General features: G+C 54.3%; 8 protein-coding genes across 8 annotated transcripts in view; 4 read left to right on the top strand and 4 right to left on the bottom strand.

Moving 5' to 3' along the window:
• Window positions 1–605, top strand: part of UMAG_15037 (uncharacterized protein) — a gene marked incomplete at both ends in the record, with an annotated part of 1,532 nt that extends 927 nt beyond the window's left edge. The window contains one exon of the mRNA XM_011389206.1: window positions 3–605. Within this exon, the coding sequence (XP_011387508.1) occupies window positions 3–605 (603 nt within the window). The remainder of the gene's footprint in view (window positions 1–2) is intronic.
• Window positions 606–703: 98 nt separating this feature from the next.
• Window positions 704–2,641, bottom strand: UMAG_01266 (uncharacterized protein; the record flags this gene model as incomplete). Its single annotated transcript, XM_011388888.1, has 1 exon — window positions 704–2,641. The coding sequence occupies one exon, from the start codon at window positions 2,639–2,641 to the stop codon at window positions 704–706; it is 1,938 nt and encodes a 645-aa protein (XP_011387190.1).
• Window positions 2,642–2,966: 325 nt separating this feature from the next.
• Window positions 2,967–3,860, top strand: UMAG_01265 (uncharacterized protein; the record flags this gene model as incomplete). The annotated part of the gene is made up of 1 exon (XM_011388887.1): window positions 2,967–3,860. One exon carries the CDS (start codon window positions 2,967–2,969, stop codon window positions 3,858–3,860), a length of 894 nt encoding a protein of 297 aa, XP_011387189.1.
• A 211-nt stretch (window positions 3,861–4,071) lies between these two features.
• Window positions 4,072–10,983, bottom strand: UMAG_01264 (uncharacterized protein; the record flags this gene model as incomplete). The annotated part of the gene is made up of 1 exon (XM_011388886.1): window positions 4,072–10,983. One exon carries the CDS (start codon window positions 10,981–10,983, stop codon window positions 4,072–4,074), a length of 6,912 nt encoding a protein of 2,303 aa, XP_011387188.1.
• A 2,678-nt stretch (window positions 10,984–13,661) lies between these two features.
• On the top strand, window positions 13,662–15,911 carry UMAG_01262 (putative DNA polymerase X; the record flags this gene model as incomplete). The annotated part of the gene is made up of 1 exon (XM_011388885.1): window positions 13,662–15,911. The coding sequence occupies one exon, from the start codon at window positions 13,662–13,664 to the stop codon at window positions 15,909–15,911; it is 2,250 nt and encodes a 749-aa protein (XP_011387187.1).
• A 181-nt stretch (window positions 15,912–16,092) lies between these two features.
• UMAG_11867 (putative translation elongation factor 2) lies at window positions 16,093–19,554 on the bottom strand (the record flags this gene model as incomplete). The annotated part of the gene is made up of 1 exon (XM_011389173.1): window positions 16,093–19,554. One exon carries the CDS (start codon window positions 19,552–19,554, stop codon window positions 16,093–16,095), a length of 3,462 nt encoding a protein of 1,153 aa, XP_011387475.1.
• Window positions 19,555–19,874: 320 nt separating this feature from the next.
• On the top strand, window positions 19,875–21,008 carry UMAG_11866 (putative U5 snRNP-specific protein; the record flags this gene model as incomplete). Its single annotated transcript, XM_011389172.1, has 1 exon — window positions 19,875–21,008. One exon carries the CDS (start codon window positions 19,875–19,877, stop codon window positions 21,006–21,008), a length of 1,134 nt encoding a protein of 377 aa, XP_011387474.1.
• A 436-nt stretch (window positions 21,009–21,444) lies between these two features.
• Window positions 21,445–23,301, bottom strand: UMAG_11865 (uncharacterized protein; the record flags this gene model as incomplete). Its single annotated transcript, XM_011389171.1, has 2 exons — window positions 21,445–22,467; window positions 22,546–23,301. The coding sequence occupies 2 exons, from the start codon at window positions 23,299–23,301 to the stop codon at window positions 21,445–21,447; spliced, it is 1,779 nt and encodes a 592-aa protein (XP_011387473.1).
• Between the last annotated feature and the right edge of the window lie 2,315 nt (window positions 23,302–25,616).

Below are 25,616 nucleotides of genomic sequence, written 5' to 3'. Positions count from 1 at the left end.
AGGCAAAGAGCAACTGGAGGACTGCGCTCATGGCGACCGGCGCGGTAGCACTCGCTTCAGGTGCTGCTGCCTCGGCGGCCTACTTGAACAAGGACAAACTCAATGGCGCCTACGGCTGGGTCACCGACCATCTCGCATTTGTTTCAAACCTTTGGGATGACAACGCTCTGCGTCTTCGTCTGGACAAACTTGTCGAGCAACCCCAGATCCTGTTCCACTGCTACTACACACGTCTACCCGCAGCTTGGCGCGCCGCCAATACCCAGGATACAGCACCACGAGATCGCACGTTTATCATCCTCCCTCCACGCTCAGCACGCTGTGCGCGCAGCTTCACTCCGATGGATAACACCAAAGCCGCCGACGAGGTGGATGCACACATCAGCATGTTTTCCGCAAAGAACAATCCAACCTACTTTGACCTGGGCTTGAAAACGAGTGCGTTGATCGCCGTCTGTTTGGACAACGAGTCTAGGTTCGGTGATCAGGTACACGCGCAGAACGAGAGCGACGAGTCCAGAGCTGCCATGGAGGAGGAATCGGGGTTAAGGGATGGGGATGATGAGTTGGAGTGGTTGAAGCGTCAGGCCAAGGAGGCGGACTAGATCAGCCGCACACACACACACACACACGCACACATTCACGATTGTCTGAACGGAATGGATCCTGTTTATGTCAAGTTAACGACGGGCGTGCGATGCGACTATAGCGACTCGAGGTATGCGATGAGAGCGTCCAAGATGTCTTTTGTCTTGAGCGCGTCTTGGTTGGATTGGTCGGCTTCGATGGCCACCTGATCACCGACGTTTTCCCGGTACACTCTGAGCGTGGTTGCGAGATGAGCAAAATCGAGTCTGGCGCGCTTGAGCAGGACGCTGATGTGGTCTTTGCAGGCGTCGTCCTCCATGACTAGCCACGCGAGGATGGTGTCTAGAAGCTGTAAGCTGTAAAGTCCATGTTCGAGGTGTTCTAGGTAGAGCTGTTGGTACGCATCCTCGTCGCGGTCCGTCGAGAGCGGTGGCAGAGTGTCGAGTTGCGCACTGAGGGTTTCGCGCAGATCCAGTAGGTGGTCCACGTGGGTATAGTTGTGATAGACAAATTTGGCCAGTAGACGGATGCGTGCAATCGAGTCGCTGGCGAGATGCGTCAGCAGCGAACTCATCACCCCAAGCACATGCTCGGCATCTTGCAGCGTCGCTGTGCTTCCGGATCTCTTTCGAGAAGCCGAGTTACATTCCAGAAATACGCTAAACAGCGCCGATAGTCCTTGAGCCTCTACGATGCGTAGACATGCTCCACTACCCTGCGCCCCCGATGTGGCATGGTCTAATACTTTGACAGCTCGAACCCTCCCGAATGACTTTTTCTCCTTCATCATCAACACCATCAATTCCACCCCCTCTGCTTGCACAAACACCCACTTGTTCTCCGCCTGCAGCAGCGCTAGACACAGACAGTCGAACACGTTCTCGACCCACTCTTGCTCCTCCCCGCTCGACGGCGAAGTGCGTCGATATCGTGCCGCGACGCCGAGCAAGACATCGATCCCATTTTCTCGACCTGGATCACTACTGATCGTTGTAGCTGCGAGCGCGCTTCGATTCGGCTCCGAGTTCTGTAGCAGAATAGCCAGCAATTCAGCTGCGTAGCTTGTGTTCTGATCCACTGCGCGTTTCGCAGCCAGCCGTGCCAAGATCCATTCCAGAAACGACGTTTCCGACACCAGTCGCTCCGCCAATGCAGGTCGAGTCGTCACAAGGTTTTCCACCACCCCCAACGTATGATAGATCGCTTGTGCATCGCTTTCCGCTTGAATCGCCTGCGTCGCTGCTTGCTCTTGCTCCAGATTCAGATCCACATGGTCGATGAATCGAGACAGATTCGATACGAGCAAATCTAGCACACTTTGTTCCAGCAACGCTTCCACCAGTTCGCTCATCACCTTGAGCCCTCTCTCTGCTTGTTCGCCATCATCCTCTTCCACGTTGACCTGGTCCAACACATCCTCGTCCGTCAACTCCTCGATCACCTCGATCGCCGCCGCTGCGATATCGGCGTTGTCGTGGCTTAACAGTGCTACGACGCTAGCCACGCCTCCGAGTTTGATGAACTCTGGGTAGAACTGTAACGGTTGCGTCGTGAGGACCAGCAAGGATTTAAGCTCGGCATCCAGGTCTGCTTCCGACTCGATGAAGCGCGTCGGATCGGACGCGTGTTTTACGCGCATCTCAGCATTCTTGTTGATGGCACGTTCGAAGCGGAGTAGCTGCTTGCGAAGTGATGGAACGTCGTGAGCGGACGACGTAGACGTGGGTGCAAAAGCGGTCGAGGATGTATCGGCAGAGTCGATGATATCGAGGATTTGCTTTTGTTCATCGGTGAGACCACCACCAAAGAATCGGGTGTCTTCCTGGTCGTCGTCGGAGAAAAACTGGGTCTCGTCCTCAGCAGCAGCAGCTTGGTCGTCGTCACCTTCGTTTTCTACACGAGCTGCTTTGTGTGGACGCACAGGTGCTTGTTCAGACGGACTAACGTCTGTGCCAGAGGAAGACGCTTCGCCCGGCGTGGGCGCAGTCCACTTTCGCTTGGTCACAGCAGCTGAGGGCAGAGACGGAAGCTTGAAGAGCTTGTCCACGTCCATGTTTCCGTGTACTCTGTTTTTCGGCTAGCTCGGAACGGCAGTACATATGCTGGCTGTTCAAGGTATAAAATGATTACCGATGGTCCATCGACGTTGAAAAAGTCTGTGTGCACGAGTCACAGTCGTGAGTGGAGTTGTAGGTTAACTTAGGGTTACAATCGTGAATCGTGAATGTGAATATGAATTCGTAATTGCCGATTCCCGACCATGCGAAAACACACGTGACGTGGATCGAGAGGCTTCACGCTTCGCTCTCTTGCTGCATCTCGACCATCATCGGCGCCTCGCTCGGCTTACACTTGTTGACACGGATCCACGAGCTATCATGATGAACAGCTACCAAGCAGCCGCGGCGCCGTCATCGTATTCAAGCTCTGCAGTGGGATCGACATCAGACGACGTGTATGCGCAATTCTACTACTGGGATGCAAGCGCCAACAATTGGGCGTTCGACTATAACTCGTACTATGCGGCGTATGGCTATCCGTCTGATTATGCTACCTCGAGTGTTGATGTGGACGGCTCGTCCTCTTCGGCTGCTTCTGCAGTAGCGTATGCGGATCCTTCGGCTGCAGCAGCCAATCCATACTATTTTGACTATCAAAACTCAGCACAGCAACCAGCGTCTACGGCATACGATGCAACGCACCATGCGTTCGCAGCGAGCTCGTCTACCGAGACCTGCTCAACACGCCAACCAGAGTTGGAAACGCGATACGACGAAAGTGGACGCATGATTCCTGGCAAACTTCGGCGCGGCGAAACGCGGCCGACCGTGCTTCGTCGTGCTGCGGGCAAAATATGGGAAGATCAGACATTGCTCGAATGGGATCCTTCGCACAAACGGCTATTCGTCGGAGACCTCGGCAACGACGTCTCGGACGAACTGCTGTCGTCAACCTTCCAAAAGTACGCATCGTTCAGCAAAGCGCGCGTCGTTCGCAACAAGGACGGAAAAGCCAAAGGTTACGGATTCGTCGCGTTCGCCGATCCAGAAGACTTTCTAAAAGCCTGGAAAGAGATGGACGGCAAGTACATCGGAAGTCGTCCATGCAGGTTGAAGAAGGCCGCCGACGTCGTCAACCCCGTCCAGATCGGCGCTAGAAAGGACAAAATGCTCGCCATCAGCGCCAAGCAGCACAGAAACTCATACAAGCTCAAAATGGGCGGCGCTGTCGGCCATCGTCTCCGACGCATCGGCATGCAACCGCCCAAGTGAAGCCATCTTTTCCACATCATCCATCCTCAGCTGCATCTTCTAGCCTCAAACGCGCAACCTTAGCACGTATAGAATCCACTGATCACTGAATCACAGAGGCCAACCACACAAGAATGAGAAAAGACAGGAGCATAACATGTCACATTGATTGAGTCAGCTCACGAATGCGATCGCTACCAAGAGTGACTGAGTGAAGCATTCTGTGATTGCTCTACGAGACCCTAACGACGATCGCACCAGGCTCATCATCCGCGTTCCTCCTATCGACGTCAAACGCCCTTCCGGCATCGGAGAAGGGTAAGACGCTTCTCAACCTGGGACAGACTGCGCCCTGTTCGGCAGCGATCTTGACCGCCTCGAGCGCCTCTCTGCAATCCTCTGCGGTATCCACGCCGACCCACTCGTACCCGATATTTTTCTTGTCCTTCTTGAAAAACGCTCTCCTCAAGCTCCTCAGGTGCGATTTCAGGTTAGGGTTCGCCGTGCCGTGTTCATCACCGAAGCAGGTGCAAAACTGACCGTCGGTGCCCAAGATCCTTCTCGAGGCATCGTAGATCTTTCTGCCGCCCACCGTGTCTATGATCAGATCGAACGACGATTCGTGCAGCGAATTGATCGCCCAGAGTGGTTCACCGATTACCACCTCGTGAGCGCCGTTAGCCTGACACACTGCCACACCGTCCGCGATCGACGGTGGACACTGCGCGACCATCACCAAGCCCAAGCCTACCGACGCCTGCATTGTCAGCAATCCAACTCCATCGTGCGCGTTGAGCATCAACACCCTCGCGCCCCGCTGCAGCTGACTGCAGTGATTCTGAACCAACTGATGCGCCATCACCCCCGCCGACGGCAACGCTGCGATCTGCTCGGTCGTCAAACAATCGCTCGGAGCTTGGCAAATCCGGTTGTGGTCCACCACCATGAACTCAGACAGTGCGCCACATTTGCGACTGTCCTGCAAGCCAAACACTACATCTCCCTTGCGCATCTTCTTGACCTCGTAGCCGCACTCTACGATGCGCCCGCAGAAGCTGCGTCCAGGTACGTAGCCAAACCCATTCTCTGCTCGCACTTTCTCGCGCAACAGCAGCTTGTCCATCTCATCGATCGCTACGGCAATCACCTGTACCAGCACCTGTTGCGACCCGATCTTACGCGGCGGAGGCGTGTGAGCTGTGATTGAGAGCGTGGTCTGCGATAGCTCGTCAAGCAGATGCTCCGGCATGTCCGGCGAGCCGTTGAGATCAACGCTCTTCTTGCGCCTCACCACCGACTTGCTTCGAGACGTGAAAGCACCGCTCGTCACCGCCACTGTTTGCATAGTGGTCCGGTTATTCAGCAGACCATCTGCGTTTGTGCTGAACCGTTTCGGATCTTTGTTGGGACGGTAGCTGGTAGGAACCGTGGGCATCGAAGTCTGGACGGTGCTCGGCAGGCTCAATGCCGACTGCGAAGCCGACGGTGATGAGCTGCTCACCGACGACGTCCCCGAAGGTCGACCCACCACCAATGGAGCACTGAGCGAATCGATCGGCGACTCGCTTGCCGGTGCCAACTCGTCCGACGATATCCGAGGCCGAGCCGCCGGTGGCGACAGGTACTGGTTCGTCGCAGCTCCCAGAGGCGCATTGCGCACCACCGCTGGCGAGCTCATCGAGCTGATCACCGAGCTCGCTCGCGAAACGGTCGAGGCAGGCAGTGGTGGATACAGCGAAGATGACGGCGGAGGTGACGGCGACGTCGGTCGTGATGGATAAGGCGACAAACCGGCAGCTGATGCCTCTGTCTCGGGAACCTGACTTTCCCATTCGTTGATCGCCGACATGAGTGAGTGTCGGTTGCCTGTCTGGGACAGCGTCGGCACAGCTGGGCTCGGAGACAATGAGCGCATCTTCTTGGCGTACGGCGACAGCTCGTGGTGATTGACGTACGAATATTCAGGTTTAGGACTGCTGCGGTGCGACACAGAGTGGACGCTCGACGACACGTGCGAACCGATGGAGCGAGCAGACTGGCTAGGCACAGCGCTTGGTGCCGGCGAGGCAGAGCGGCTGTCCCAGCCCTGCTCTGACGAGGCGACACTGTAGGTATAGAGACGAGACGATGAGCTCGAGACCGATCCGGCTGTCTGATAGCCAGCAGGGATCTGCGGTACCGGAGGAGCGTCAGCCATGATCCTGTTCATGGATGGAGAAGTGGCGAGGGACCCAGATCTATTTACCGACGCGGATTGAGGCGAGCCACCCAGCGAGCCGATCGAGCGCTTTGACCTGGGGCTCTGTGAGCCGATCGAGCGCACTGGTCGGGACGGAGACTCGATTAACGGCAGCGGCGCAGTGGCGACATTCTGGTTAACGATAGGAGCTACAGGCAGAGCAGGCGCAGCTGCATAGCTTGGCATAGAAGCAGGCTGAAGTGAAGTTCTCTTGTCCTGCGTGCTCATTCGGCGCAGTGCGGACGAGTCGATGGTGGTCGCAACAAGACCGGGTGGCAGGCTGAGACCTTTGCCCTTATACTCTGTCCACATTCCTTTCTTGGCCGGTGCCATCGACTTGGAACGCGAGAGGCTCTCGCTGGGGCCAGCTGGCTGTGTGTCCCCGCGAACCGCCGTGCGCTGACTCGACGATCTCGATAGGAGAGGTGGACGCTGATGAGTGGTGGCAGTCTCTTCGTTTTCGGCAATACTTGGCGTACCAGGCACTTGTGATGATGTAAACGACCTGCGCGACTCGAGGGCGGGCGGCGTGGGAGGGATGAGGTTGATGCCTACACCTGACACAGCCCGCGGTTTGCCAGTAGGAGTTCGGTCCTCGTGAGTGGAAGCCATGACCTCCTCAGGGCCAGGCGGAGGAGGAATAGGCAGCTTCTTCTCGGCCAAGTCGACGCGTGAAGGTGCCTCATCCGAAGTTGGCTGTGACATTGTCGCCTTTGTCGCGGCGGCTTGGTCTACCTCGGGCGCCTTGGAAGCCCTTTCGACTTCAGGCGATGTGAGGGCGGTGCTTGCGACGCTAGCTTCAGACATGGTTGGTGCAGAGCTGGTGCCAGTGCTATTGCCGATGCTCACGCCATCCACGCCTGCATTCTGCGGCAGAGACAGTGCGAGCGCTGAGTCGGTTGAACCAGCTTGGCCCGTGGCATCAACATGGCCGCCCGCCGCATCACCTTCGACTGCACTGCTGACCGTCTCAGCAGCGGCAACAGCCTCCTCGGTTCGCTTGAGAATGGAATCAGCTACCTTGTGCTGGTCGAGCTGAGGCAATGTAAACGAGCCAAAGCTTTCCATAGATTTCATCTGTTCGGACAACTGTCGCTGATGGTCCGGACGCGCATTCGCAGAAACGATACCATTTGGCATTGGCGGTACGTTCTCGACATTGGTCGGATAGACAGGGACCGCTGTATCCGCCAGAGCGGTGAGGTCGTGGGCCGTGTGGAATTTTTCAGGAGAGACCTCGGCAGCAGCATCGGTCTGCAGGTTGGCCATGCTTTGAAGGGGGGTGGCAAAATTGTTGACGGTCTCGGAGGGCACCATGCTATCTAGCTGCTGTGTTGTCGCTGCCTTCGATGTGGTGTTTGCGGTATCGGCGTCATCGGTCATCCGCTGTTTGCCCAAAGCCTTTGCAGATAGTGGTGCTGCGGCTGTTTCGGCCGTAGCAGCCGGAGCAGCCGAGACTGACGCCGGGTCGGAACCCATGGAGGAGGAACGCTGGCTCTGGATCGATGCTGAACCGAGCGAGTCAACCGATGTATTGCGCCCATGTTTGGTCTTATCCTTCTTGTCCTTCTTCTTGTCCTTGTTCTTTTTCTCCTTTTTCTCCTTGGCTGGAGAACGAAAAGACATGCTAAAGAGTGTGTCGGCAAGGGAACGAGAAGGCTTTGGCTTCAAGGCGGACTTGATAGGAGCAGGTTTGTCCTTGCTAGCAACGACTGTTGACGACTTGTTCGGCGTGACCGTTGTGCTCTGTAAGAATTCCGTAGTGGTTTCGCTGCTCTGAATGCTAGATCGTGAGATGGAGACAGGCAAGGTGCTGCGGGTATCTTCGACTACCACTGGACTCTTCGGCTTCTCAGCCTCGAGCTTGCCTTCGGAGATGGACAGTCCGCCCATCTCGTGCGGCCTTGTCGCCTTTGGTCGTGGCCGGTTGAGAACAGAGACCTTGGGCTCTTGCGGGCCAGCTGCGCTAGGCGAAGAGCCAACATCGACAAAATTGCTGCTGCACACGTTCGGGGCTGTGATGGTCTCGTCAACTGCATCGTCCGACAATTCGCGAGCTGGGGATGAATCATGCGTGTTCTGTACTTGATTGAGAAGCCACACAGCAGCAAGGCTAGGGGCCATAACAGCAGTTTCAGCACTGTTGCGCCTGTTTTCTGATACGGTAGCATTAGCGCGGTTCTGTCGAACCTCATTGATGACCTTCTGCGCTTCGACATCGATGCCTAGTGCCGTGGATTCAGCAGGAGGAGCATCGTGTTTGCGATCTGCAGATACGGACTGGCTCTCTGGGTCGCGTTTGAGCCTGCTGACGGCAGAGTCGGTAGAGCTGAAGTCATCAAACTTGTCGAGGATGCTGGAAAACGAGGGACCAAAAAAGTCATCACCGACATTCATCTTGCGAAGACGGTCCTGTTCGGCAAGCGCTTGCGCTCTGAGGTCAGCATCGTCGTCAGAAAGATTCTTGTCAGAGTCGGAATCGTCAGTGTTGCGCCGACTCGACTCTGGCCGTCGCAGGATGCCGCTTGCCGCGAAAGAAGTTCCAAGACTGAGTTCGCTGAGACGTCGCTGAACTGTGCCAGGCCTGACAGATCGAGTTGTACGGACGCTTGGGTGTTGCGACGGTGCGATGGAAGCAGCGTCCGTCGACATGCTTTCTCGTGAAGCTTTGGTTACAACCTCCGCATTTTGTGTCGATGCCACGGCCGCATCGCCGTCTTTGTGGTCGTCGTCGTCGTCGTTTCTCTTGGCGGTAGGCGTGCTTCGCCCACTCGAAGCGGACTGATAATCGCTGAACTCTGATGTGCGGGAAACGAGCGGCGGTTTGTCGGGGACAACCAGCCGCGGTGCTGCCGAAGCTAGTGCTGGCGCAGCTGTGGAACTGGCGGTGGCTGGTTTGGGCACCTCTTGGGCGAAAGGCTCTGGCTCTGCATTGCCTGCCTCGTGCTGCGTCTCGACCTGCTGCTTGGCCACCTCGGTGTTAGGCATTGGCAGCACCTCATGGTCGCATGGCTCTGTGACATGAATCTGCACACCGGAAGCAACCAGCGGAGCCTCCTCGTCACCAAAATAGTCTTGTTGGCTTGGAGCAGAGACTTGTCGGCTGTGCAAGCGAGCTTCGTAGTTGTCGTAGTTGCGACTGAGGCCGTTGCCCTTGTTGGGCCTGCGCGAGCGCATCTCGTGGTGATAGTCGTGACCCGCGCTGGAGACTTCCTCGTCCTCTTCGGCGACCACATCTAAGGCAGGCTGACCACCGCTGACCAGGCGCTCCTCCGAGGACGCATCGTCGGAATCTTCCGACTCATCCGAAGGTTCGGATTGGGCCTGTGCTTGCTCGTCTCCGGATTCTTGTTGCTCGACGTGGTCAGCAGGGGAATGGGCTAGAGTGGGCTGTGGCAGGAATGTGATTGAGGTCTCGAACGCTGACTGAGCGAGAGTCTGAGGAGCTGAAGCTATTGATGGCGGTAGCACAGCCTTGACGTGCTGAGGTGAGGCCAGAGGCGGGGTGGTTGCGCTAGCAGCTGGCATTGCAACAGGAGCATAAATCTGTGCCGAAGAATTTTGCGAGGTCGGTGGTAAGGCAGGCGATGCCACTGGAACTTGGGCTGGAAGGGGAGCAACAGCAACTTGTTGGGGTATAGGCGCCGACACCGCCTCGGTATACTGGTATAGCGCCGTTGCCGGAACAGGAGCGCTGTACTGGTGCAACATGGCTTGTGGATGCTGGACGAGTTGGAGGGAGGAGTGGGATGCGATAGGCGAATGGATGGGCGAGATGGGTGCTACGACGTGACCAGGCTGCAAGTGCACAGGAGCCATCTGAGGCTCGGAGATGGGTGAGACGGGGGTGGGGGGCATGGCGCCAATGACCTGGGACGCAGCACGAGCCAAGAGATCTTGCTGGAGGAGGCCAGGGTCGCGCTGTATCTGCTGGAATTGCGCATCTTGCTCGAGCTCCTTTCTAACGCGGTTTGCGACAATACTGCTACGCTTCTCTGATGCACGAGGCGGTTTGGGAGCCATGGTGGGCATCGACTCCCACATCTTGGCGACTTCGGTGCCGGACATGGACTTGACGAACGAATTCCAGTCAGAAGAGTCATTGGGAGCGTGTCGAGTCTGGTTGGATTTGTTGCCTATCGAAGCAGGCGGGCTGATGGGACGCTGCAATTCGGCATTAGGGGTGGCGTTGCTAGGTGATCGGGCCAAGGAAATGCTAGAGGCCTGACGCATGAGGTTGGGCTGTTGCTGGCCGAGCGGCATGACGCCTGACTGGCGCTTCATGGAAGACATGGAGGCCGTGTGGACCAGCGGCGGAACCGGAGGCTGCAGAGAGCGGGAAGAGTAGCGTTTCCTGGTGGAAGAGGTTGCTCCATAGTCGCTTCGTGCGCCACGAGGAGGAGCGTTGGCTTGGAGCGAGTCAGAGATACGCGGGAAACCTGGTGGAGCTGTTGCTTCGGGCTCGGAAAAGAAGCTTCCAGCAACGCTAGGAGGGCGAGAAGAGTAGGTGTTGCGTGTGCCGCTCTCCCACCATCGACCCTTGCGCGGGGAGGCGGCAAGCTCTGTGGGAGCAATGCTGCTGGATCCGTCGTAGTAGGCGCTGCCGCCCGAGATGGAAGGCTGGCGAGTTTTTTTGCGAAAGATGCTGAAGCGACTGGTGTTGCTCTTGACAGACATGACCGAAGGAGCGCGACTGTAACTGGCAGCAGCTGCGTGGTTGAGCGAGTCAGGGCCTGCGCCTGTGAACATGGTGCCGGCCAAGATAGAATTGGGCTTGTTAGGCGCATTGGGCAAGTCGTTGGGCGTCTTGTAGCGCGCCTTGCTGGAAGATTTGGCAGCGTCGGGTTCGGTGTACCTCTGAGAGGGCCGATTGAGAATGGTGTCCATAAAGCTGTGTTTGGACATGGCGAATAGGGGTTGTGTAGCTTATGGTGCGCCTGTCAGCCGACAAACAATCGAAGCTCAGATGAGGGGGGTCACGATTGACTGCTAGTTTCTGAGTAGATCGGAGCTGGTGGCAGGGTGCAGAGGAGATGGTCAGAACAGCAGGACAGCAGGGCAGCAGCCGAGGGCGGTTGAGATGGAGCTAACAAGGGTACGACATGGGCGATGTGTGGATGGATCGAGCTGGATGGGCAAGTTGTAAACCGAGTTGAAGGAGGGGAAAGCTGCACGGGCAGACTTGCCAAACGTGTGGGTCGGGAGGGAGAGGAAGCGGAAAACGTAGGATGGACGGAACGAAAGAAGAGTAGGACGGCTCCAAGTGGAAGGTAGGGATGCAAGCAACGATGAGCTCAGTTGGACCGAGAAGAGCGAGTTAGAGAGAGTGGAAGAGGGTCGTAGACTCTGACGATCTTCGCAGTCAATCAGGAAGAGTAAGCGGTAGCAAGCAGTCTGCAGGCTTCAGAGGCAGATAGCGAGCGGCCGAAGCAAAACCAAGCAGGAAGTTGTGAGTGAGTGAGCGAGGGAGTGAGTGAGTGACAGGTCGAGCCAGCCGAGATCGACCATTTCTCCACTCGTCGAATTCACGATCTCCCATCACGAATCACGAATCACGAAACACGAAACACGAAACACGAATCGTGAATCCGACCAACGTGCGACAATTCAAGAATCCTGAATCCTGTGCGAGAGTTACCCGTGACGAGTCGTTCGTGAGTGTGCAAGTGTGAGTCAATCGAATCCAACATGCCCTTCCCTTCCATAGCACAGGTGCAGCCATGCACGATGTCAGCAAGAAAATCCCCCTACCTTTTTTTATCAATAAATAACGCGTTCATAGCAGAATAATAACACGAATAAACAAACAAAAACAGATAAGTTAACCGTCAACACGCCTCAGAACGAGCCATTCGTAATTCGTGATTCGTGATTCACATTCACAATTCACGACTCACAACTCGTGACTGTACGGCATCTGAACAGCGAAGCAAATTCCAAAGTCCGAAAAAGAGTGTACAGTAATCAGCTCTGTACTGTACGCTGCAGCATGATGACATGGACCAGAATTCACGCGAGTTAACTCACGACTTGTTCACGATTAACATTCAGTCACGAGTTGTGAGTTGTGAGTAGACAAGAGAGAACGTCAGAGATCGAGTTGTGCACTTCTGGAGCAGCGAGCAACCAAGCAACCAAGCAACCAACAATCTTCGCTTCTCTGGGTCCAACTAATTTAGTTATGTAGCACACAGAGATCGTGGTTCGCGGTGGCTTGTCTGAAGCTTCCTTTGCTCCTCCATTCAACATTCGTGGTTTGTTTGCGATGGTGACGATCATTCGTGATTCACGAATTCTCGATTTCAGATTCGTGATTGTACAGTACATGCTCATGCTCATGCTCATGCTCATGCTCGCCGCTCGTGCTTGCCTCTCGACTGTTTTGGCAGCAGTCAGTATCAGGCATTCACGATCACACTCGTGACTTGCCTTGGTGATTCAAATTCGTGATTCACAATTCGTAACTGAAGTGCATCAGGCTGGCAGGCGAGCAACGCTGAGCGCGCGCTGTGCAGACCCTCCCATCGATGACTATTTTTAGCCCAACCGAAAGCCCACGCTCGCTTTACTAGGCCAACCAAGCGCGCAATTCCAGGGACCCTTGCGTGTTGGCATCATTCGTGATTCACGATTCTCCGAGCGAGCCGAGCATCCACTTTGCCCCAGCGACCTGTCTGTTACATTTCAGCTCGATCGCATCGTCCGGCTCTATCATCCGAAGCAACAGATACAGTATCCTGTCGATTTGCCCTGTCCGCGGAGCGCACTCGACTCAAGCTTGTCCGTCCCGCCGCCATGCTCTCAATCGAATGGACCTGGTCGAGTGTAGCTGCTCTCAAGGTCAGCTGATGGACCATGCCGTTGAACCTAATCAGTTTCACAACGTACCTCACACCTGTTTAGCTTCCAAATCACGAATCGGATGACATGGCAATCCGATGATTCACGATCGTGCTTTCCAAGCGTGCGTCTGCTCAAACGCGGTGAAGCGAACCAGTGAACAATTTTGACGAGACAAATTACCCAGAAACAGGCGAAAAAGTAAAGGGAAAAAAGAGGACAGAAATTCAAGAATCATTCTTTGACATCTGCCTTTCCACCCGATCTCGCACGATGCTTCGATGGGCGAGTGAATGTCGATACAGCGTACTCAACATGCTATAAGGCACGCCGGAACATCCCAACAAGCTCAAGCAGAGATGCTGATTCCTTTGCCTAGTCTAATGGATTGACAGGTGGTTCGCGAAACACCACGTCACGGGCACAGCCAACCGGCGCCGTCGCCATGCAGCATCCAGCTCGGACCCCCTGCTAAATTTTGCCAGCAAGCGTGTCATTCTGCTGATCATTCCTCTCCTTCCTATTGTTTGTCAGTGCTCTTCTAGAGACGAACCTTTTACTGAGAAAAGATGAGGAGCACTGTCTGCTATAAAGATCAGGTGGGCAAAACAGCAATGGTGACTCGACCCCTCCTCCCACCTCTTATCTGCCTCTTTCCCTCATCATTCTGAATTCCACTCTATAGAAACAACCTTGACCGCTTTGCTGGCTCACTCTCCTCAGTATTGACACCAAGCCATTCCATGTCGTCCTCCAGCTTACAGCGTCTGCCAAGCGGAACGCACCGGTTTAACCAGCAATATCGCCTCATCGCTGTTGCGTTCCCAGTCACACGTCACTATACGGCTCAAGCTGGAAGGACAAAGCTCCCCATAAAATACGTACGAAACCGCTCACAGGATCTAGACAAGGCTGTCTTTTTGGTCCTCAAAGGAAAGTCTGATGGTCCCCTCCCTCCCCCGGAGACCGCCTCGCGCCTCTTTGAACCACTTCCTCGTCGAGCCAAACAGCATCACATTAACAAGACATTTCAACTGCATGCAAGCTTTATTCAAGAAGCGATCGCTCGCGAACAAGGCCCAGTCCTGACTCACCAAGACGGAGAGTGGGAGGATGTGGATGTGGATGAGCTCGAGACTCGACTCGAAATCCCGGCTACTCGGAGCAGGCTGGTCAACCAAAACGCTTCGCAGCTACTGCCCAACATTCATCCAAGCAGTCTCCAGTCGATCAACACCAACGCCAAGCTTCAGAAAAGGACAAGACCTCAAGCTGTACCGTGGAACCGGCACAGTGTCAACAGGGACACAGTCCAAGCTGACGCTAGTCTGCGAAACATCCACAATGCAATAACCTTCTTGCAAAGCATTGAAGTGAAATTGCAAGCCACCGATCGCCAACTTCAAGAGTTAGCGCTTCGACTCGGATCGCAACAGCCTTCTTCGCCAGGGGCTGCCAGCCAGAGAGTTCGTAAAATCTGCGAGCTTGTCGTTCGTTGGCTGTCGCACTTTCCTGAGCTCATGAAGAAGGCGAGCGAGGCTGCGGTCCAGACTCCGCCACCAACCAAGTGGCAGATGTTCAAAGCCATGACGGCAGCCGCCTTCTGTATCGGAGGTACAACGGTCCTCGCTCCTCTGCTCAAAGCGATGCTCTCATTCGTGTGGGTCATCATGCCTTCACTTCACGAGCTGCCTGTGCTGTATCCCAATATACATGACTGGCTTGGGCTAGTCGTGCACACGTCTTCCCTACCGCTTCTGATCGCGATGAACACACGCGCAAAGAAAGCTTGTCGTCGCTTCAAGCACTTCAGCATCAGCAAAAACTTGCTTCACACCCATCAACGTCGCCAGCTCACCCAATCTAGCCAAAATCTGGGTCCACGTAAGGAAACGGCGTTCCGCGAGCTCATCGCCAATCATCCTGAACTGCTCGATAAGCCTTTTCCTATGACAGCCGTATTGAACGATCTTCGCAACCTGCAGGCTCTCAGAGGTAGCTCCAGCGGTCGAGAGTACAAGGTGGCAGAACGTCGGCTGTTTCGTGTTCAGCACGAGTCCGAGCTCGGCCAAGGTGCGCCACTGACGGTTAGACAGGTGACAAAACTGCTCGAGCCGGATGATAGTGTTGGCTGGACAGTGATCAAGCAACGTTTGCTGTTGGATCGGGTGGATGCGATCAATAGCCTTTCAAAGGAGGATCGTGCAAGGGTCATGTTTCAGCGCGTGTATGGGATCGGCGCTACGAAAGCCGAGCGCTTTGTGCAGGCCGGATTTTTGACGCTGGAGCAGTTGAGAGAGGCTTCGTTGGAGAGGGCGCAAAGGATCGGGCTCAACCATATGAACGATATCGAATGCTTGATTCCGCGTAGTGAGTCACAGCAGTGGCTGGACGTGTTGCTCGACGTGGTTCGGTCTGTCGATTCCAAGCTGAGCATCGAACTACTGGGCAGCTTTCGAAGAGGCGATCACTATTCTTCCGACCTCGATTTTGTCCTGTTCCATCCAGACGTGATCGAGATGCGTCTTCCTCGTCCCGACAATCCTTCCAAATCGGACCCACATCCTCTAGCTGCCACGCTCCTCAACAACGTCATCGTCCAAATGCGCAAACGCAATCTGCTTGCTGACGACCTGCTCGCCCACGGCCCTCTGGCTGTCAAAGGTATCGTCCGCCTCTCGGCAACCAACAAAGCGCGTAGGATCGATCTTAATTTTGCGCCTTTCATTCGACGCGCTTTCTACACGCTCGCCAAAACCGGCGATGCTGACCTGATGGTTCACCTTCGCGCCAAGGCCAAATCGAAAGGCTGGGCTCTCAACGAGTATGGACTCGGTCCACCCAATCAAAACGGCTCAGCTTGGACCACAAACTTGCTTCAAGAGGCCACAGACGAACGCCAGATCTTTGCTTTTCTCAATGTACCCTACCTCAAACCCAAGGAGCGATCGTTCAGCAACTATGCATCCAAGCTCAAGATCACTCGTCCTTGAGCGATGTGCGCAATTGCTGCTATGTATTGCTGCATTTCATCATTCGCCACACCGCTCGACTTGTACATTTCCGTGCCCCTAATTCTGCTTATGAAACACGTGATGCCGCAAATGCATGATGTTGGCCTCACACTGGTCGTGTCGACTAGATCTGATGACTTGGGAGAAGAATGCTTGCAATTCAGTTCGACTTGAGCGTCCTCTGCTTCTCGGCATTCTCGACAATCCTCTGTGTCACAAACAAACCCTTGCGCTTCCTCACAGCATCCATGTATCTTTTGGCCACATTCTCTCTATCGCCTTTCTCGCCGAGATCCTCGAGCTCTTCTTCGGTCCTTGGTACCCAGAACGGATCGAGATCGAACAGCTCGAAGCCTTTGAAGATCAATTGTGGGCTTGCAGCGCCACTTGTTCTCTTCCTAATCTCATCTGCGAATCCGAAACTCTCTACCACGGGTAAGAGAGAGCCTACGGTGAAGAACGACGTGCCTTCCTTCATTTCTTCCGAGATGATTTTACCACGACGCTTAGCGAGGACGGCGTGGACTTTACCCAGCACTTCCGTGGACGCTTGAATGTCGCAGCTGTACATGGCCAGCATTAGGCGTGGTGACCAGTCGAGTAGTGCTTGCTTGCAAGACTCTCGGAATGTCGACATGAGCGGTCCTGTGACCGAAGAAAGCGATGTTGAGACCGACGTACAGACGCTGATGGTCTCGAGGAAGAATGCGAGTCCTTGCATGGGTTCGGCACAAAGTGGGCCCGCAGAAGTGGCCATCTGGAAGCCCGAATCGATGCTCTCGTTGAGCGCCAAGTGATTGACACGCGAGCATGATTCGTCTTGGCCACCCACGTCGATTCTCGAGAGCGCATCGGTGAGATTCTGGCTTTCATCGACTGCCACTGTTGTGCTTGGGGTGGCTATGCCCGACGACTGACGTGTAGCTGCACGACAAGCGTCCGTGCGATTGCGCAGCGAAGCTCTGCCACTACCCGTACGGTCGACGAGCATGTTGGCGCCGACCCGACGTGGGCCAAACGAGACAATCTTCTCCACGACTTCACGCCAATCTTGGCCGGTTCGGTCTTGTCCGCATTTCTCCAGCACAGTGGCTAGCGATGACCAGAACTTGTCGGCGCTTACCATCTTGCTCGCTTGCGATCCAGCAGCGTCGACCGAGCCAGATGCTGCGTCCACATCTTCGTCCACTCCACCAGAAGCGCTCTTGTTCTGAAGACGACGAAGCGTCTGCGTGTTGGCCAGCAGAAAGTCCACCACCGCTTTCGGCAGCGGCACAGCTCGCACGCGGTACGAAACCACGCCGTTTGCCACGTTACCCTCAGCAGTTCCACGGGCTGCACCTTCGATCTTTGGAGGCGGCATCTCGGGCGCCCTTACGCACGTCTCTCTGAACGGTACCAACGGCGCACTGACTTGAATCTCGCATTTAGCAAATCGCTCTCGTAAGTCTTTGAGACATCGCTCGAGGTGCAACTCTCCTGCAGTAAGGATAACGTGCTCTCCCGTGTCCTGAATCAACGATTCAACACAAGGGTCGGCTTGGTTGAGCAGCTTAAGTCCCTCAACGAGCTTGGGCATGTCCTGAGGGTTGACAGGTTCTAATGCGACGCGCACGATGGGCGCAGATAGCAAGTTGATACCTGCCAAATTGACAAATGTGTTGGAAGCCACGTCTGGATCGATGGACCCAGGATCGCTGCGTTGGTCGATGGGGTACGACTGGACAAGAGAAGGCGAACACAGAGTGGCATTTCGCAAAACGCGACCTTCCAATCCGCGAATGGCGAAGACATTACCGGCGGGCACTTCGTTGACGGCAACAAGGTCGCGCCCCATAATCATGTAGATCGCTTCGAGTTGCACGGCTTTGATGTGCTTCATATTGGAAGCATGAGACGGTGCAAGAGAGGTGTTGTACTTGGGCAGTAGAGCGTACATCCACTGACCCGCGCGCAGAGTGCCCGAATACAGTCGGGCAAAGCCAAGCACAACTTCGTCCGAACCTTGCTCTTCTTCCTCTTGCTCTTTCTGCGCATCCGTCTGTGCTTGTACTTCAGTCTCGCGTTGGGCACGCGCAGCGCGCTGAGTCTCGGCTTCTTCGAGGCTGGTTCCGTTTGCCCCAGAAATCACATCCGCGCCACCTTCCATGGAAGCACCCGTCGCAGCCAATGCCGCTCTCACTGCATTCTGACGCTCCCTGCTCTCCTTTGCACGTTCGCGCATTTGTTCTGCAGTCAAAGGTGCCTTTTTCGCCTCGGGAAGATCGTCCTTTTTGACTGCAAACATCTTGCTGACGTACGCAACACGGTTCGACTTGGGTCCAATCTCGGCTTTCATAAGATGCTCTTCCAGCGCCGTTTTGGCCTTGTAGTTGCCTCGGTCGAAGTAGCTCATATCTGGGTTGAGCATCATGGGGATTCTCTTTGCTTGAGCTTTGCTGGTTGGCGGGATGACGTAGATGATGGCAGCAAATGCACAGCTCGCGAGCGGCAGCCACTGACTGACGATTGCTTTGATGAGTGTGGACGCATCTTTCGACTTGAGGTCGCGAGGATGAACCTTGAGGCTGAGCGAAGTGACGATTTTTTCGATCTTGTCCTGATCGCGATTCTCGACGACGGCATCGTAGACCGACCAAATGTTTTCGAGGACGAATTGGACAAACATAGGCTTGAGCGGACGCTTCTCCTTCTCCTTTTGCTTTTGGCTGAGAACCCGCTTGGTTTTGGGATCAAAGTAGAAGTCACCCCAGAGCACTTTCCGCAGCTTTGACTCTTGAATGCCCATCTTTTTGGCGTAAAGCATGGCGAAACGTTCAAGTCGGAAAGCCCAATTATCCATCGCAGAAGCGAAGATAACGTTGCCTTTGGAAGGGTCAAAGTAAATGTCTTCGTCGTCCCTTTCCTCACGATCTTGTGCGTCCTCTTCGGCTGCATCAGCGTCGGCAGTGGTAGAAGCGGCGATCGAGTCGTTCTTGGCTTGTTTGCGCGCTGCGATGCGCTTCTCTCGCTCCTCGTGCCAACGCTCGTCGTCGTCCATACGTGCCGAGGCGAAGAAAGACCCAACGACAGCATTCACTTGTTCGATGACCTGAATCAGATGATGGTATGCCTCGTTGGGCGAAAGTTTGAGTTCGGTGATCAGTCGATCGACCTTGTTGAGGACCAGAATGGGTTCCAGACCATCCTGCCACGCTTGACGCAATACTGTGACTGTCTGAGCGCAGACACCTTCCACCACATCGACAATGAGCAGCGCACCATCGCATAATCTTGAAGCTGTCGATACTTCTGAGGAGAAATCGACATGACCAGGCGTATCAATCAAGTTGATCATAAAGTCTTGGATTGGTGGAAGATTTTCTGGATCCCAGCCTTTCGTAGGGTCGTGAACACGCATTTTGACCGAGAGGGATACAGCAGATGCCTCCATGGTGATTCCACGCTCTTGCTCATCCTCTCTTGAGTCAAGGTAGCGGATTTGCCCCGCCATGCGTGCCGAGATGATGTTGTTTGCGGCTAAAAGCGAGTCGGCAAACGAAGACTTGCCGTGGTCGACGTGGCCAATCAAAGTACAGCAGCGCACATTGTGCGAGCTGAAACGTTTCCCTTCCGATGACATCTTGCAGGAAACGGAGTATGTTGTGGTGTTGGCTTGCACCTTGCTACAGAAACAATGTCGTAACGAAAGGAAGCAAGAAAGTCTTCTAAAATGCTGGCTCAGTTGTGAGTCGCCCAAAATTTCTCGAGTGGAGGAAAGATTGGCTGTGGGCTCCCGATCATCGGGACAAATTTTACTCCACGGAAGTCGGAGGTCTCCGTCAGCTCGCTTGTCGACTTTCTACGCGGGCATTCGTGAGTGTCAAGACTTGTTCCACCATTCGCACCCCCGCGGCTTCGTCTACCTACACCGTCCTTTCTTTTTGGCATCAGCTGCTCATCATGGCAGAAAAGCGCAAGACTTCACCCCCTATCTCGTACCGCGAAGCCGCGCTCGTCAAGCGTCAAAGACAAGCGGGCGACAGTGACACTTCTGTCTCACAACAGATTGCCATTGCATCCTCCAACGGCGGTCAGGACAAAGGTCTTATTCGTTCAGTCAAGCGAACATCATCACTGTCGCATCCTATCCTTGGACTCACAGGCGCACACACATCAGAGATACTCGATGTCAAATTTTCACATGATGGCTCTCGAATTGCAGCAGCTTCTGCTGATCGCACCATTTCTATCTGGAGCGTCTATGGCGACTGTGCCAACATTGGTCAGCTCAAAGGCCACTCAAAAGCCGTCAGCTGCCTAGCATTCAGCAGTAATATCTCAGAAATACTCTACTCGGGTTCTGCGGATGGCACTCTTATTGCATGGAGTTTGGCGACGGGTGAAAAGCAGAGAAGACTGAGAGGGCATCGAGCGATTGTGAATTGCGTTTCTGTGACACGGTCCGGGCCGGAACTTTTGGCTTCTGGATCGGATGATGGAAAAGTGATGGTTTGGGATCCGCAAGCCAAGGAGCCACTGGACGCGCTTGAGGTCGGGTATCCGGTGACGGCGGTCGCATTCTCGGAAGATGCGAGCCAGATCTATGTCGGTGGCATCGACAATCAGATTCACATCTACGACTTGACGCGCAAAGCTATTGCTCTCACACTACGCGGTCATATGGATACAATCACGTCGATCTCCCTATCACCTTCAGGGTCGCACATCCTCTCCACCTCGTTCGACGATTCGCTTCGAATCTGGGACGTAAGGCCTTTTGCACCCGAGCCAGATCGATCCGATCCCCACTCGAACGCTGCAAATCCAAGACTGTACAGGACGTTGCGAGGAACCACATTTGGAGGATTTGAAAACTTGCTCATCAAGGCTGGTTGGAGTGCCGATGGCGAAAAGGTGGTTGCAGGAGGCGCAGATAGGACTTGTACCATCTGGGACGTTGAAAGCTCCACGATTCTGTACAAGCTTCCGGGGCATAAGGGGACGTGTACCGCGGCCGTGTTTCATCCGAGCGAACCGGTTGTGGTGAGCAGTTCAACAGATATGACATTGTTGTTGGGAGAGATTGATCCGTGAACCGTGTCAGCATGCTTGGTTGTTCCACTCTGTACTTTATTGCACAGCAATACCTTAGGCTTGCATCTTAGACTGCGGGTGATGTCCAATGTAACGGATCAAAGTCTTGCGACAAGCTGCTCAGCGTAGCTATCTAGGTGGCTGTCCGGGAAGATCGGCGTCTCCGACCTGGTGCTGTAGCTGACGCAGCTGATGCCGTTCGGTGAGCGGCCTATTTCCAATACTCATAGCACAGGGGAAGAGAATGCATGCACATCAGCAGTGATGACAGTGGTCGGTAGAAAAAGGATTTGAGCCATGCTTATAAGTCTATCAGGCCGCTCAATTCTCAATGTGGAGCTGACCACTGTGCAGAGAAGACGTGCGCAGAGACTGTATTGTTGGGGTATCTTGCAAATGCGAAACTAACACAATCAAGGCCCTCGGACTCTGGCCATCAGTAAAAGCTCTTGCCAGGACTGGCTCGGGACAAGGGCGTGGTATAGATGATGCGATGACCGTCGATGTCGCACAGATGCAGCTCCTGCGCATTCCAGGGAGTCTGACGCACACCTCCGAGCAGTCTGGCGCCGTCGATGCAACGTCGCATACCCCTCATCTGGCTTGATGCGGCAGTCTGCTTTTGATCGAGTCGCCATTGATTGAGTTTAGCTGTCAAGCGTGAATGCATGGCATCAGGTGCATCGCCGTGCTCAATCAGCACGGTTGCGCCCGACAAGATGGAATCAGTTCGACAAAGCGAGACACTCGTGGAAGGTAACTCGAGCGGCTCAGGATCTGTGAAAGGGACGTTGAGCGATTCAGGAGTGGGAGGTAAAGGAGGGTGTGCGCAGTCTGACTGCTCTCTGGAGCTTGTGGGCAGAGCCCAATGCCTGAGCGTAGAGGGAAGCAGTTGGGTCGGGGCGTCGGTGATATCGTAGACGTTGACAGCTTCTGGAGACTGTGATGTGATTGCGCGCAGACAGACAGTCGCGGCGGTGGAGCTCATAACGGCTTGAACTTCTGGCTGATGCGAGGTGCAAACGAAGTCCAGGACCTTGGCGTAGAAGGCCATAGACTCAACCAGGTGCGTGACGGGAAGCAGAGTCATCCCTTGGAGTGACAGAGTCGCAAAGCCATTGGTCGGGTCGATGGGCGAGACGGAAGCGAAATCGGGCAAAGGGCTTCTGGGTGAGAGGGGAGGCGAATGGAGAGACTTTGGGCGGAGGAGAGGCGATGGTGTGGCGATGCAAACTCGTGATTTGCGAAGCGCCTCCTTGCGCTCAGCATACATGGAAATGGTCCTACGTCTTGCAAGGTCGCTGTTCGGATCCAGTCCTTTGAAGATTCTTGTTCGTTCCACGAACTCCTCCTCGGCATCATCGGTTGAGGATGTTTGCGAGCCGACTCGACCATATTTGTCAAGAAAGTCTTCGGCTGATGCTCGATCGCCGAACTGCCGCATCAAAGGCCCTGGAAACTGTAGTTGAAATGAAATTGGCTGGGTTGAAGGTTAGAAGATAGGACAAGCGCAGTGACTTAAGTAAGGATAACTCACATTGCGAATCTGACGTTCTGCTTCCTCCTTTGCTGAATAGATACCTTTCTTCCAGCCACGCGCAACCGCATAGTAGGATGGACTCGAAGCGCCCACCGGCTGAGCGGCAGCTTCAGCAAAGGGGGTCACAGCGCTTGAGCAAGGCGCATGGATACCTTCAGGTCCATTGACAGAATGACAGCGACGAGGATTGACGCGAGCAGGTGGGCGGCTAGGATGGGACTGGGAAGCGGTTCTGCTAATGGAAAAGGGGGATCGGAGATCAGCTGGAACGATGGCGGCTGAATGCGGCGGTGAGGTGCTAGCGTGAGATCGTGCTCGAACGGTGGACTGGATCACGGGCGTGCGTGGTGCGGCTCCGTCTATGATCTCGATGAAGATCGGCTCCTCTTCGGCATGGTGGTTGCTGAGCTTCGTGGAACGAGACTGACTGCGAACGTGCGCTGAGCGTTGTGCTTGAGCCAAATTCGGGTCTGCACACCGTTCAAACTCGATCAGAGACGGAAGGTTTGATTTGCTTGTGCGTTTGCCTTTGTAGCTCGACGAGCGTTGATAGTTTATGCTCGAGTAGCCGAGACCGTAGTCGGCCACTCCCGAAAACGAAGTGGGAGATTCGGTCTCGGGCGTAGTGGCTGGGTTGGAGGCAGATTGACTTGATGACGACGAAAGCGTCACGGAGCTGGGAACAGCTGGGGCAGAGTGACGCTTCGATTTGAGCGTCAACTTGGCGAATAAGCTAGAGCTGCGCTCTCCCATGGCGCTGCAAGCGTGGCTTCGGTCAGTTTCCGAAGGCGTTCAGAATGAAAGTTTGGATGGGACAACCCGGATTGCGCCGTCGAGGCAAGATACTGTACGATACGAGCGTCTATGATGGAATCAGCTGGCAAGTGAGGGGTTGGTGGATACGAGTTGGATCGAGAAGAGGCCAGAATGCATTCGCAAGCATCACTTGATCAAAAGGAGAACACTCGTGAATGAGGGGTACATCAGTTGTTAGTCGTGAATGGGTCATCTTGGTTTTATTCGTGATCGTACATTAGCGCCTGATCGAAAGACAGCGCTCACAACCTCGAGCAAGCAAGTCCGCCCGACCGAAAGCGGTTCAGAGTGGACACCAGCACAAGGCCACACGTGACACTTGGAAGGCAGTTTCAAGTCTGCGGAGTGGCGGTGGCGAGAAGCACGAACAAAGTCGGAGGTTGCAGAAGGTGGCTGCAAGCAGAACCTAGGAACAAGTGACTCAGACAAAGCCAAAATATCCGCCATTGAAAGCCCGACTTTCTTCATTCGCGAGTCTGCCTAGGCGTTGAAGGTGATTCATAAATCATGAACACCTACGACTACTTAACTTAGAGCGGTTCAGTAACACGGATTTTCACTTAACTTACCTTGCTGCACCGATCTGCACACTTAAGCTCTTCGCATGGATGTGCAGCAGACAGGTCTCAATAATAAATGACTGACTTTGTCCGTCGGCTGACTAGATTTCGTTGGTAGAAAGTCAGTAAGTCCTGCAGTCAACTAAGTTAACTCACGACTCTAATTTTTTCGGATTGGCCCAACCACCGTCGATTTGAATAGTCTTTTTGTTCGCCTGAGCGACATCTCATCCTTCTTTGTGCTCTCATTATACCATCATCCTTCTCTGCAAGACTCGTTTTAGCGGAGCGCATCCATCGCCGTTCCTTTACTCTCTTCAATTTGGAGCGAAGCAGCGCATACTGCACCCCTCCCTGTTTCTTTCAACGTCGTACCTCCTGGCAATGCACGATCTCATTACCCGATGGACTCTCTCTGAGATGAATGAGCATGTATTGGGTTGCCACTGTTGTGAGGCCATTCGTGATGGTGAGCGGGAATTGCTTGTGCGTGTGCGTGGATAGAAGACCTGACGGAAATGCGTGGCGCACCTGAGTATGGTGTCAAACCCGAAAGTATCCAAAGTCACCCGGCCGAGAAAGAAATTAACGAAAAAATTACACATATCAAGATCAATCTGTTGAGACCGAATCCGCTCTATCGTGAACCCTGTGGTTATTTTCTCTTCACTCTTATCCGATTCGAAATGACTTCAAGCATTAATACTTATGTTCAATATCTCGTATCCGTTTATAATATTAATATTTAAATAAACCTTGGACTCGTGAATCCAGTGTATCCCGTCACGTTTTGGTAACGACTCTGGCTGCAGGTTTCTTGTCAGGGTCCTACACCACGTCAAGGAAGCCAAAATACGGTTGCAGTCTATATAGACTGAGACAACAGCTATGAGAACACTCGGCCGAGAAAGAGCCGAAGCTGTTGAAACGACCTTGTCTCCGAACTCAAATTTGGTCAACGCATACGTTTGTCCGTTCGTTCCCCCGGCGCGCGCGCGCGAGCGAGAGAGAGAGAGAGAGAGAGAGAGAGAGAGAGAGAGAGAGAGAGAGAGAGAGAGAGAGAGAGAGCACAAAAAAGCGATCCTCAGCGGATTACAGAGCATAAAATCCAGGGTTTAGGAGTGTGACGCAACGCCGAGGCTAAGCGTGTTTTTATGCTGTAAATCGCCGAAGCAACAACTGATTGAACAGCGTCTGTCCAGGAGTCTAGAGCTCTGACACTATCTTGGGCGTTGGACAAGGGGTCCACCTTGCACCGAAGTCAAAAAGCAATCACGAATGCTGTCTTTCGTTGATGCAAGGCGAAGGAAACAAGCAATGTGAATGTGTGTACTGTCAGTACTTCTCTGACCTGTTCTGATTGCATTCCCGACAGGGCCGTGCCTATCGAGAAAATAGGGAGCTGCAGCTGTCAATAAACACATGGAGGCAGCCAAACATGAAAGAGGCAGATTTTGCATTCACGATTTGACGTGTTGGCACGCAACTTCACGAATCTTGAATGTTGTGAGACCAACACGTACACATCCTTGCTTGCTTGCTCTTATCGCCTTCACGTCTCTCTTTACCTGCTCTCTACCATCTACCATCTTCCCTCTTCCCTCTTCCCTCTTCCCTCTTGCTTCTTTCTCTCTCGCTATCGTTACCACAACAAACCAAACCTGATCTACTTTTGCATCTTCACCCCGGTTC

This window comes from Mycosarcoma maydis, chromosome 2 (assembly GCF_000328475.2).
Source record: "Mycosarcoma maydis chromosome 2, whole genome shotgun sequence".
NCBI lineage: Eukaryota > Fungi > Basidiomycota > Ustilaginomycetes > Ustilaginales > Mycosarcoma > Mycosarcoma maydis.
This window is presented reverse-complemented; position numbering and strand designations above follow the sequence as displayed.